Source organism: Pieris brassicae, chromosome 3 (assembly GCF_905147105.1).
Source record: "Pieris brassicae chromosome 3, ilPieBrab1.1, whole genome shotgun sequence".
In the NCBI taxonomy this organism is placed as follows: domain Eukaryota; kingdom Metazoa; phylum Arthropoda; class Insecta; order Lepidoptera; family Pieridae; genus Pieris; species Pieris brassicae.
Window position 1 is genome coordinate 16,071,709 of NC_059667.1, and position 14,994 is coordinate 16,086,702.

Here is a 14,994-nt window from a genome sequence, read left to right on the forward strand (position 1 = left end):
AGCCAACTGTTGATATTGGGATCAAGTTTTTTGATTTTAATATGTTTATAGAGGCACATATTTGTTGGTTTGATCTACTATTATGTTGAATATATTCTAACTTAATATTAGACAATTTTAATTTACGTACTTCCTTTAATTTTGTGAAATAAATATGACTTTTTTTTCTTGTATTTAATTAATAAATAGAAAATGTCGTGGGGAATTGGACATGTTATAGATCCAAAAAGCGACGATGTGTATTAGGCTCAAATGGCTAAGCTACTTGGACATAAAGAAAACTAATGATATATTACTTATTATTTTTAACTCGTTTTTTGCATGTTATTATAAGTTTTTGCTATTCAATATGATTTAAAAGCCTTTTTTCTCTTGAACTTGTCACTCCTTGTTAATATTTACCATACAAAATGTCAAATCATTTTTATTTAAACTTGGAATAAATTGTAATAATTTGTTTAACAGTTTTCTCTTTATTGTAATGTCAAACAGCATTAACTTATAGGTCACGTCCAAATCAGAAATCGTTAACGTAAGTATATAACTTCAAATATATAATATAATAAATATATCGAAATATTTGCCTTCTCATAATTTGCGTTACGTCAAATAAAAACACCAATGAACCCTGTCACTATTCCCATAATAATTGAAATAAAATGTCGATTTCTGCTTGAGTGAGGACATTGGAAGCCGCTCGCGTGTGCACATTTAATTGTGGCTCAGAGGAAACAGATGCTGATTACTGGGGCTTGGGGCTGGGGGCGAATCGTAATAATTTGTCTCTGCATAAGAAAGCTTTATAGTAAAATTGAATACGACTACCACAGACTATTATTTCAAGTAACTTTAGATGTCTTGAACTATTAGAATGGATATTTTTATACATGAGTGCATACTTTGGTTAAAAAGATTAAAATGTCTATAAATATAATAAGACGCAAACGCAGAAATGTGTTGATTACTATTCTAACTAAACTAATATTTCTCGCAATTCCGAATTCCTGTCCTCTTTGTTAAAAATTTCGCCAATAAACAACAAATAGTTACTACAAAATTAACTTAGCTGTTGTTTCGTCTTTACACCGACTTCATAACATTAAGATAGCATAAGCTCCGGTTATTTTATTAACTTGTTGGTAGGTAAAGAAAAATTTCGTGTGATGAGATGACGTGCCTCACCTACATATAAGGATAAGGTTGAGATTTAGTGCAAACTATAACTTTCGTGTTTCAAAACTCAGTATATTTTTGGCATGACTATGACATGCATGACATATAAAGAAAAATGAAGGGGCGATAATAGCGATTTTTTTGTGCAATAAAGTAATTAAGCATTCGATGTAATTTTTCATGAAAGCGGATTTTCATCAAGCTATCACAAAATAAATATAAGACGTTGATTATATTTGTGAGTGTTTATCAACAACATTAGACCACCAGCAACACTTACATAAACGGTACTTAATGTTATTTTGTTAAATAAGTACGTTTTTTATTCGAAATCAATCCGCTATCGAGTGGTCGAGGCGTTGGTGTTTGTTTGCTTAAGAGATTGTCAATCCAAACCCACGCGTTTGATTGATTGTAATCGATATTAGTTTTAAATACACGCACATAATTTTCCGTGGGGCCAAAAGTTAGTACCCAAAAACCTAGTGGCGCTGCATGAAATTTATATACCGCTTTTTTAAAGAAAACGTAAAGATGATTGACCAACACATGTGCCTCGATGGAGTATGAAAAGCCGGCTTTGTAGTTTTTGTAATATCAAACTTTTATTCCCGTAGTAAAAATGTGACTCTCGCGTTAGTTAAACACAGTATTATTAATGTTTACTAATTAGTTTAGTAGTAATTCACTTGTGAAGATAACTAGCATAGGGGATAGGTTGGTATACGATAATAGAGTAACTGGATTTTTCAATCTAGTTTCGCATTTAACTTGGCGATCAAAAAGATTGGCGTAAAGTTTCTTGCCAGTTCTACGCCATTAACTTGAACTGGTAGTAAATAGTAAATGTAGATTTAGAATCAATTTAACATATTTTCTGTTGACGTTCATAAGTGAACTTGGGTACTTATATGAATAAAGTCATTTTGAGTTTGAGTTTGAACAGTTTCTCGTACAGTAGAGAAGAAATCTGAGGTGACCAAGAAGATTGTAGCGCCACTGGTTTTATTTAGTATAATATAGTCTATATATTTTTAACGTTATATTCTGTATAAAAAATATATATGCGTAACGTTGAAATTTTTCTTCCATCTGCCCCATATCATATTCTATTCCCTGAAGGGTCTGAAGTGCGAATCTGCGGGCGGTCCACTCCATACCTCTTCAGCGGTGTTTGTTTTGTTGGTGTTTGAACTAGAACCATCTACTCGTCTACAAATTACATCACACGAATATAACCCTTAAGTTTATTGATACAGTAGCGATAATAAAACTCTAATTGGCATCACATTGTGGCGTCCTGAAACCACCCTTTGTTTGCTCGAATGTTGACCGGTTTATTGCGCAATGACGCCTCTAATGTTCTTTTTGATAGGTATTAAGTTACTTACAACCACAAACTATCATGCAACATGTTTGTAAGAAAATTCTACGGATTGTATTTTATTTCTTAGACCACGGCAGAAGACAGACGGCTTTACCACTTGCCTGATTTTCTGTCTTCTATAGATTGCACTCCGGAGAATGCTCCATGGAACTTTTCAAGCGTTCATCCAGAAGCACGTTCACCCCTTCGTTGTTGTCATGCCCAGGTGCCGCACTGCAAGATTTGGATCGTTTCTTGTAAAAACAGCAAAAGATTGGAACTCTTGCCCTCTTCCATCTTCCCTAGACAGTGATATGGGTTTATTCAAGCGGTAGTCAAATAAGCGTCTCCTGGACAGGACCTCCAATAGGCCGCATCTCACTTAAAATCAGATGGGATTGTGGTCAAACGTATGTGCAGTTCTGTATAAAATAACAGACTTCTAAAATTGTCATTAATACCAATCATGTAACGAACTGTTATAAAATAAAAACCTTTCCCTTAACCCTTTAAACGCGAATGCAAAATAAAGAAATAAAACATTCCGTTACAAAACAATTGTCAATAATGAAGTCGATGATTTGTTATAAAAATAAGCGAGGGCGACTCCCGTGGCGACATTCAGAATGCTCAGCAATTCTGTCACATTAACACCTATTACTTGCACCCTTTGTGAAACGCACTTCACGCAAAATACTACACTTTCCTTTTTACTGTTTATTGTTAGCGTTTGTTTCGGCGTGCAAACCGTTCGTCGACAATGCGAATCCATCCGCTCCGATGGGCGCTTTCAAGAGGCGAAAAAGCCGTAATTTGCTTCATTCACTCATTGTTGCTGCTAAAAGTCGCCTTTTGTCGTCACTTGGAATTGGAAGCGTTTAGATTTGGAGGCAATTCGCGAGGGCCCGGTCACTCTCACCTCAATGCTCGCTTAATGGACTCTTTCAGTAGAAGCTATGCGAAATTACGTTTGGGGATATATACGTATGCGTACTTATACCTAGAGTGCCTGCAAACTGTTGTTACAGTCTTTTGAGCAGTGTTGGTCTAGTGGCTTCAGCGTGCGACTCTCGTAGTCGTAGGATTGTTCCCCGGCTGTGCACCAATGGACTTTCTGTCTTCTTGCGCATTTAATATTTGTTCGAATGGTGAAGAAAAATGTAAACCCGACCTAAAAAATTGACGGCGTGTGTCAGGCACAGGAGGTTGATCGCCGACTTGCCTATTAGTTTGACAAATGATGTTCATTATACAGATACCTAAAAAAGGTTGTACGTATAGCGTCACTGGTTTTATTTTGTAAAACTCTTAATGAAACACATGTACATGTCATCACATGATATCACATCTGATATAACTTAATTCTTGTAAGTATATGGTTTAACTTGAGCTTTAGAAAACAGTAGGTATTATTATTGTATTGTACTTAAGGTATTTTTTCCTTCCTACTACTACTACTACTACTCTGCCTTGGCCGGGGACTTTTTTCCATCTCTTATATACTAAAAATATAATAAAATAAAATCATTAACTCGTCTCGCGAGATACGACGCTATATCGGTAATATTATTATTTACAATAGTTGCGAGTTCTTGTTTGCCTTCTGTACATCATAATAAATTTTTAAATGGTTATTTCCGTCTACTGTTATCCGTGTTGCTCCAGGTCGTGTCTGGACGGTGTGAATATAGGGCAATGGATAAGCTCATGTTCTACGGTTAGTTCGCCATGTATATCTTGGACTTGTCTAATTAGAAAATTATAACCTGCATAGGCAGGTAATGTGCGAAGTTTACGTGCTCTGTACGTTAGCTACTTCTCTATCAATTCATAAACATTCCTTTTGTTAAACATGCACTATGTACGACGGAAGTGCTGTTATCTAGTCATTTAACAGGGGTGTGGGGGCTAGCGTTATATAAATTTTGTCTCAACCGTATTTTGTTATGGTTTATTAATATAGTACAATACACATATATGTATATAGAACATTGTCGATTGTCCTACAAATAGCTAGCTTACAGAGGCATAAGTTCCAATAAATTACTCGACGAAAAAAGAACCAATGTAGGCGTAGAAAAAATCTAATATTATTAAATTGTCCTGAGAGGTTCTATGGCCTAGTGAAGCCTAGCGTTCTAAGCCAAGAAAATTTATCAACAACGAATATTTAAATAGAAATATTAAACGCAAATTTTACGTATTTTACCTGGTACTTTGGTGAACTGACTTATCCTTTATAGTTTAAACCCTCACATGTGCCCATTCTTACGCATTTCTATGGCTTTGTTAAAATTGAATGTTATCATGTAATCGCCGAAACAATGGCATCTGTGATAATCCGTAAACTACAAACAGGTTGAAGGAAGAGTGCGTCAACTTCCTGACTATTTCTTTCTATTGTGCCTTATACTAAAGTTAGGATTAACTCAAAGAACATTGGTTTGGTACCTTTGTATACAATTTCTCAACTACGTCCAGAAAGGGTGTTTTATCATTAAGTAAAAAAACCCGGACAGTGACGTGTCCGTAAAGCAAGTGAACGCTATTCAATCAAAATTGTTAAAAAAAAAGCTTTGATCAATAAAAATCAATGGCGCTACAACCTTTTTAGGTCTGGACTTTAGATTTCTGTATCTGTTTCATGATCATTTGCCAATGTAATAGGAAAGTAGGTTGACCTTTTAGATCTAAGTCAAGCCTGTTTCCTCAGAATGTTTTTCTTCACCGTTCGAGTGAATGTTAAATACGCTCATAGAAAGAAAGTCCATTGGCGCACAACCGGGAATCGATCTCATATGTCAAGGATGAGAATCGCTGACGGTAGGCCAACACTACTCTTTTAATCATAGTTTATAAAAAAACAAAACTTCTGCGTCTGCATTATCCCGAAATAGCCAAACAATAGTTCCGTTATCATAAATGAATATATAGGAGGAAATGCAAAATTATATATTTGATACGACATTTACTTATATTTAGAATTATTACTTATATATAAATACTAAGTCACATGTAATGTGCTTAATCATATCCGGAACAAATCATAAACATTAGTTTTTTAAAAAACATCTTTTTAATTTCTACACAAGACATATAGTTAACAGACCTTACTATCAACTACTACGAATCAGGATAAATACCATCATTATTAAACAAAAAACCATTCATAGAAAAGTATTAACGAGTAATATAAAATGTTTTTAAAAACACTTACAATCTTAACGCCGACTTAAATTGCCTAAATATTTCACACGCAGATAATAACGTCATTAGAGTTTGCAGGGAAAAAAGCAAATACGCTTTAAGTGATTCATTTGTTAATCAGTTCCTTAAGACGCGTGAACAAAGAGTTTTAATTTTGGGAATCCAGATTCATAAGGTATTTATGCGCATTATATTAAGTAGGTAATATTCATATGTTTAATCTGTGCTAATGTCCTATAATACTTTAATACATATAATCAATGTAAAAAGTTTTTTCTTTGTCTATAGCTATTTTTTAAGAAATTAGTAAAATGAAACCTCTCCTGGGTGTAACGGATGCACCCAGAAAAATGTAACATATTCATTTACATTATATATATGTAACAGGTAGAATATGTATATCTAGTCTGTGAATTAGTTGTGTTTTCTTGTTTCCACGCGAGCCATGTTCTGACCTTAGCAAGTTTCAAGCTTATGTCATTGATATCTATCAGAAAACTGAAATAATCTTAGGTGTGACATCTGTCATTTGTCTGATAATTTCAGTTTTCTGTTAATAATGTTTAATTTTTTTTAGCCTTTAAAATCAGAATCAGAAAACCATTATTAATTTATTGTCATACAATTGAACTCAAACAATTTTCACTAACCTCCGACAGCAAAATTCTGTTTCGCGTACAAGACTGCAGATTTGCCACTTTGTTAGCCGTCCGAAAAGCGGATTTTAGATTAAAGTAACTACCTCAAGTAGTAATTAAAGATATGTCTAAATATCTGTATATGTGTGTAGGTATTAATTAATTTTTAAAATTCTAAAACTTTGAGTTGTAGGGAACTTCATAACGCTATATCTCGCTATATCGTCTTTATTGCTCCAAACTGGACTATGGTTCAACATCCCATTAAATCGCAGTTAAAATACTAACTCAACCGCAAAATAAAAAATAATCACTTCTAACGAAAAGACAACGATTAATAAATATTTCTCGGTAGGCGCCACATAACACCTATTAGTTTTATCAAATCATCAGTTTTGAAATGTTAAAATTACGATTTACAAGTAACAATTATATGGAAGCCACAAAACAATAATTACGAAACCGCATAAACATTTAATAAATATTATTAAATATTTCTATGAATGCAAAGAAAAATGTTGATGACACGTTCTATCTTTCGAGAAACAATTAAGAGCGGTGGCTGGGCAAACTATTACAAACACTAATTATAAGACACAAAGATTACAAAACTAAAGCCATATATTTCAAATATATTATTTTCCTCATTCATAGACTAATTAGTTTTACTAATTTCAGCTTTGGTGGGTATTAGGTACGTAAAGATACTACTCGAGGATGACCTTCCACTGATGGCCCGCAGTTACGCAAATAATATATAGTTTTTATATATACGAAAGGAATATAATTAGTGGCTTATTATGTATATAGGTTAATGATATTGGTACACCTAGAATAAATATTATGTTTTAATATAAAAAGAATTGCATAGTGGAAAAAATTTGGGATTAAAAAACTAGTTTTAAGTTCATCTTCGTCGTAGCTCTAAATCGTTAACTGCTATTAACGACACTACAAAGAAATTATGTGCATTAACAACCAGTCATATAATATGTCTGTAAGTACTCAGTTTTTGTATAGTAACATTTTAATGGAGTAACAATTATCAAGTAAGTTAAGCGGTAGGAAGTCAATCGAGAAGGGTCAAAGCACTCAAATATACAAAATGTTACAGGTCGTAAATATAATTTTAAATATAGTTATATTTTCCTAATTCTGGTAGCATTTCCTCGACTGCGATGCTAATTTCGATCAAGAGTTACCGTAGGCTACACTGCGTAAGAAACGCGCCAACTATGGGGTGTCTAGTATTTGACAGTTGACAATTAATAAAAAATCGTGTATAATTGATATAAAACCTAATTTTATAAAGTTCGTTTTGACTACGTAGATAAACATGTGTGTAAAAATATAAGGTTTTAAATGAAAAGTAAATTAGGTTTTAAAATTTCTATTTATTTCTTATAGATTTGTCTTACTTTAAAAGTATGTTACATATTTCTAGCAACAACATAAGTAGATAAACGTCATTATGTATAGAAACAGAGATTAACCATCAAATATATACAAAAACATTGACACTAAGTACATAGCCCTATTTACAATCGCTTGGTCGTTTTTCAGACTTTAATAAAGAGTAAACTGTAGGTTCACCTACTAATCTAGATTTGACTTTTATCAATTACCTATAAATGTTAAAATAGCGTTTTTAGCTATATCATTACTATTTATTGCTACTATTTCAAACAGACAAAACTTTATTATTATTTCTAATAGGCGTCAAATATTGTAAAAACAATTACGTATTTTCAAAAGAAACGAAATAAAAGTATGATTTTTAAAGCACCAATTATAACCGAACAACGGAAATAATTTCTTAAGAAATTGAATGAACAATGTATGACAACTAAATATTATCACTATTCACATTTGTACATAAACGTTCGATATTATTTTACACAATCAACACGGGCTAATTTTTGGTTATTTAGGTGTCCGGTGGGCGTTGTTGATCTGACGGACTAGGAGGAGCCGAAGACGCAGCTGAAGATGTATGTCTTCTCAATTGCTGAAGAAGGGCTGGGTCCAGCGCAGGCCACCAGCCTCCAAGTAGCGGGTAGTGTGCCGTCGGAGCGACCGGCGTCCGACTCTCATCTTCCCCTAATTTCACATCTTCTTGATCACTAGCAACTACGTCTATATCTTCTTCGACCTCTTCTTCACAGCTACTGTCACGTCGAGGTTTTTTATCCGGTGCGTCGTCTGGAGCCAATAAGGAAGCTACGTCGAACTGTCTTTTTCGCGGCGGAACAACCCCTGGTACACGGCTTCCACTCCAGAAGGGTAAAGGCAAGGCCGTAGGCGGAGGAGACTGGGGCGGTGGAGATGGAGAGTCTTCTCCATCGTCATCCACAGCCAATCCCATATGTTTGCGCACCTTTCGTTGCGCTTTGCGTCTTCGAAAATCACCTTTCCGAAAATCTTCTACGTTTGCTGGATGGATCGCCCAATAATGTCCTTTTCCATTAGCTGATCTTCCCGCTTTCACGAAACAATCATTCAGAGATAAGTTGTGGCGAATTGAATTTCTCCATCCTGGTCCCCGGGACCGAAAGTACGGATAGTTGTCTAGAATGTGTTGATAGATATCAGACAAAACAAGTTTTTGTTCGGGTGAACTCAGTATTGCCATAGCGATGAGGCCAATGTAGCTGTGTTGAGGCTTCGGTTCTTCCGGTTGAAGGGCTCGCTGCTGCAGTAGAGACATGGAAAGAGCAAGTCGTGGTCCATAAGGTCCGTAGCACGGGGCAACTGAAGGTGGATAAAGCCGTAAACGTTCAGCAATGGCATAATTGTAAAGCTGTAGACGGTAATGGTCTATCGCGGCGGCAGTCACAGAAGGTGCATCTTTGCCGAGAGGCCACGGACCTCCCTCAGCTCCACTGCACATGTTTCGGCGACGGTCTGATCACGAGTGCGTCCTGCCTACGGTGGCCCCGGTAAGCGTCAGCCGGTGGAGGGCGGGCAACGCGGGGGGCGGGGGCTGCGACGCTCCAGCCAATCAGCGCACGCCCGTGCTTTGTATACGTGTTTTTGTTTAGCGACGCCCCACTCTAGCGGCTTTGCAACTCCACGCACCCTGACTTGAGTCCACCGGTACTAAGCGCAGAGCCAATATGAGGGTTTGGTATAGTGATTCAAACTTAACAGTATAAGTAAATTGTAAGTAGGTATACTCAATAATATGTTATACTTTTTAACGAAATACAATTACCAAAAGTAGAGAGAATTTTTTCAAGTGTTTGACGTATCAAAATCTATTCATCATAATACCAATATATATATGATGACCTAACCGTATAGTTAATATATATATACGAAATTGTGAATGAACATATGGGTAGCATTAACTCCAGATCAGTAGTAATAGAAATAACTTTTAATTAACTAAGTATCCTATCTATCAAGAATCTATCCATATTCAAGAAATTTGGCTGCGACAATAATATAATTTATCTTTGGTATTAATGAGGGGCGTTGCGTCTCAAACCGTTGGAATCACGGCTCTATTTTTCTTTTTATGTTGGCAATCAAAAATGCTCCTATGAAAGAAAAAAATTGTGAATAAAATAGGCACATATCCGACTTAAATATCGACGATGTGTCACTGATCCACTATTAACTTAATAACTCTAATTCTAATTCTATAAACACCTACCTAAGTATATGGGTTAGTAGTGGCACTAGATTATTATTATTTGAAAGTTAATGACCAAGTAATTGGTTCAATATCAATCTAAAAATAATTATCCAATATCTTTGACAATTTTTTATGCAGACCTTACTTCAAACCGTTACAAATGACAACTTCGTACCGAGTACTTCCCTGTTATTTCGAAGATATCACAACAAGCAATAACACATTACTTCTCAGGAGGCGCGCTAGAGAGAGATGCACATATAAAAATACACTTAATGGTACAAGAGAAAACAGGATAGATAAACATGCAACAGTTTCACATGTGACAATCTATGGCGCGATGGGGACATCTAAAAATTAACCTTATTTGCTAGTTTTAGAGTATATTTTCTTTACTGACGTTTTGGTTATGAAGCAGTATGAGCACCGTGAACAAGGAATGAAAATAAAGCTTTCAGAGCGAGAGCGAAGAGTGCAGAATGAGCGAGCGTTTCTCGCCAACAATGCCGTCGCCGCCCATTTAAATACGCCATCTTGTTTGTGTCTCCTTTCGCTTTGTGAAGCAGTGTTTCGGAAAAAGGAAATTACAGGAAATATTTACCCATTTGTTAAGTATACATCTAGATTGCCACCAATTTCATATTATGTAGACGAATTTCTTATTGATTCCGTTTATCGAAAATTGATTTTTTTTGTTAAAATCTCTCCGAAGTAGTCTTCTAGGAAATAACAGAAAATTAGATTACAGATAATGTATTAAAAAAACATTAGTATATAAACTAATTAACCCTACTTACCTTTGACTTTTCGGGTCAACTTTTATTTATTTAATTCTTAATTATTTCAATACGTAAATCTTGTGTGAAACATCAAATACGTACTCATTAATAAAAGCTCAATATCGTCAAAATTTAACTTTATACCAACCTACTTAGCCTTTGATTATCTATTGAACGTAATCAAAGAACTGATTCTGAAAAGTTAGGGATATTTTTTATGAAACACTGTGTTCTCTAACTCTGTGGGAAACTATATGTGAAAGTTAATCTGAATTACCAACGATCCGCAATTATGGATAATAGTTTTAACATTTGTTTAAATATTATCCATAGTAAGTACATGTCTATAATATAGTCTCTTCCCTGTTAGGGAGTAGAGAGGTATATGTAAATTGATAAAAAAATATAGGCATAGAGCACAGACCGTTTATAAACTATTCGGTCGCGTCACGTGCGGGTAGTAGTGACGTAAAACAAACGAATTGATCGACAAACAACAACGAAGACTCGACGTGGCCTGAACGCTGAACGAATTCTAATTTTAAGGTATTTGTCCAAACATTTCTACGGGACAACTAACAATAGTTGTTTATTAAAATAAAATGTGTTTTTACGATTGAAACATTTTTACTATTTAACTAAGGGATCTGTTAACTTTGCTACTTTTTTTATTAATTACTAAAAAAAATAGTATCTTAAGTAATCTATCTATAGATAATAGCTAATACTTATTTATTGTAATCTTTATTCTTATAGGTACTAAGTACCTACCTACGTTTAAATACCTTAAAGAATACAAAATAAAGTATAAACAAATTTAAAAAAAGCTAATTGTCAATTAAATATTTTCCGTTGTGTTATAGATGTCATAACACAAATATGTTATAGTACATAATACAACATGACTAGAAATTTTCCAAGAGTCGTGCGGAAAGAAAACCGTAGTGTTATTGAGGTCGCTGCAGTGCCAAATACATTTTTTGTTCTGTTTTATATTTATTACATTATATTACAATTTCTGAATATGTGAAATGACGGAATTATATTTTTCGCCTAATAGATCACGCCGGTTCGCCACACAGACTGTATACTTTGTATATTTTGTCTGCTATATAATTGCCATAGATCTAGTAAAAAAAATAAAACAATTTCAGGAGAATTAGAAAATATCTCAGCTTTAAGTTAGATTCACACTGAGCTGTTTCGTTTCGTTACTGGCTGACAATCTATTTTAAAAACAAATGACTGGCGCCATACCTACTTAAATAATTTACTGAACATAGCAATAACACTACATTTTATACCGTCATTGTTTTAATTGCTGTGGCAAGGTGAAGGCGGTTCGCCCCGCCCAGTACTTCGCATTGTACACCCCGAACCAATATTCACAATGCCTCCCTTAGTTTCGTGTTTGTATTGTTTATTCGACAACTATGTATTATTGCTGTATAACATCCAGGTGTGATGCTTAACAAGGTTGGTATATATAATATTAATTATTATGAATAGGTTAAGTAGAAGTTTACAAATACATTTTAATGTAATGTACTGCACTTTGAGTATATCTAATGCAACAGTTTCATTCGTAACGAGCAAGCAAGATACTTCGAATATCCGAACTCGATTCAAGACTTAATCTGTATACTTATCAAAAGAATTCAACAGACATTGAAAATTGTCATAATTATTGGAATCAGCACTTTATTAGAGAGTTACCAATTACCGATTATCATTTTAGATTAGTTTGTGATATAAAATTATTCTACGACTATTTCACATAATTGATAGAGATTGCAATATATTTGTAAAGGAATCCGTTAGGAATTTGCTTGTTGCCAGTTAAAATATATGAAAAACTTATCGTTTATATAAACGTATCGTTTTCATAGTTACTGCATCTACATAGATTATAGCGAATCGTATGATTGTCATTGGTCAACGTATAGCCATACGTCTTACGGTTTGATAGCTGACAATGCAAACAAACGCGTCATTGTCTTTTGTTGTAAATTGTCACCTCAAAACACAGGGTGAGCTGAAAATCTATATACGAAATTCCTAACTAGCTACCTAAGTAAAATATTTTCCAGCGTACACTCTGCGACATCAAATTCGAGGCAAAACTTGAGCGTAATATTTAGAATGTAAATAGCTTTCTTGTTAAATGCCGCCCGCTTCTATATTGAATTACAGACTTTGTGTGGAAAACTGTTCGCAAAATATTTTGGCGTCACAAAGGAGGTATTAACTGCGCGGCGTCCATAATAATTTTGTGATAATTTTATGCAAATCGGGGAGGCGAGCTCCGACGGCGCGGTCGACTTTACTGGCTTGCATGTGCTTATACTTACGAAAAGATTTTATTACTGTCATATTATTTTTGTTAAGCAATTTCTTAAAAGTATACTTAAATAGTATTATTAAAAACGCAATATTAACTATTTTCAGGTTTTTGTCGACCAAGGTCAAATGTGTGTCAAGGTGATAATTGGTATCACGAAATACCTCAAGGGGGTATAGTAATATATCACGTGTAGGTACTTATTTTTTCGTCAAACGCGCAATTTCTAAACCGAATAGTGACTTGTAGTGTACATTGAATCGCCGTTGCCAGGCAACGAACTAAGTACAAAGTACACCATTAATATTAATTTTAATCCAATCCAAAACAATCTGCAACCTTTCCGTCTAGACATTTTTTATCTTGGTCCTTAATTATCTAGAATAGGATTTGATTATACTTTATACCGGTAGGTACTAAAATACACGTAATTTTTAGGGCAGTCTTAAACCTCACCACGCACCACCATGTGGGAGTAGGGGTTAGAAAATGTTAAAAAACCATCACGTGATAAATGGACAGCCCCTTAGTTGTTGATATCCGAAGTAAAACTTTTCGTTTAGATTTACGTATTTCTTAGATATACTTACATTCAAAATTAAAGACCATTTAAAAACTACATACCTTGTTACCTGCTCTAAGAACCTTAAACATATTTTCTTAATATCCTAAAATAACTTTCATAGCTAATAATATACACTTAGGTATTCTCCGAAACTATCCCACAAAAACCGATTAATGCATAATATCAAATCAATTGCGACACTTGAACAAGCATTTATTTCATTCAGCAAGCGATTATATAGCTTATAATGCTAACGTAACGTTGATTTTCCTATAACCATGTTTGTATTTTTTAAGGTAACATAACACTAGCGCCCTGCATTCAATGTGTTAGCACCTATTGTAATCCTCTGACACTTTTATAGTTACGATTAACAAACGAAATTAGAACCCAATAATATTATTAAGTGTTTTTTTTTCAAATTATCGCTAAGAATGACGTCCCCTTTCCCGAGTTAATATGAATAAGTACTCGTATTACCACCTACGTTTGTATAAACACAATAAATATTTTTTAGGGTGTCGCTTTATCTCCTTCGTAGATTTAAGATAGGAATGTTAAAGATACATGGTTAAGATATGAAATTGTCATATTTTGCGCATTGTGTTGTAAGTGCCAATTGTGCTGGATTTGCAAAAATGTAATCTTTTTCGTTTCGTATGTTATGAATTATACTAGCGCTACAAACTTTTAGGTCTTGGCCTCATTCTCTGTATCTGTTTTGTGATCGTTTGTTTTGTCTAATACGCAAGTAGGTGATCTTGCTACTTTTTTGAGTCTAAGACATGCCAGACAAAAGAGCGATTATTAAACGCGATCATAGACAAGTAGATGAGACCTACTCAGGGTTCTGAACGGGCCGGGTATAGACTCCTTTATACCACCTTCCAATCAACACGACCGCCACTAAAAGCTGCCAAAGAGTTTTTCGCATTTAACTGGGGTAAAGAAAAGTTTTGTTGCTATTTTTTTCATTTAATATCTATAATAAAATAAGTATGGAACGACCATAGCCGAGTAAAGCTGGTCAATATTTTTATTCCTACTAAAATTACATGCGCGATTCAAGTTACTTCCCAATAATATAGTAGATAACTTGTAATAAAATAAAAAAACCAAACATAATAAAAAACGACGGTTACTTAAAAAATAAAGTGTATCCCACACTAGGATTCCCTGTGTCGTGGGCAGCTAATCTCTTCCATTTGATATACTATCGGCACTTGACATAATAATTTCTACATAACACACATACATTTTATAATTACACATTGCAAAATAAGAA

The 14,994-nt window shown here is 34.4% G+C and overlaps 1 protein-coding gene across 1 annotated transcript; it reads right to left on the reverse strand.

The window, feature by feature from the left end:
- Positions 1 to 8,311: 8,311 nt before the first annotated feature.
- Positions 8,312 to 9,274, reverse strand: LOC123707545 (forkhead box protein L3). The gene has a single exon (XM_045657667.1). It carries the CDS (start codon positions 9,272 to 9,274, stop codon positions 8,312 to 8,314), a length of 963 nt encoding a protein of 320 aa, XP_045513623.1.
- Between the last annotated feature and the right edge of the window lie 5,720 nt (positions 9,275 to 14,994).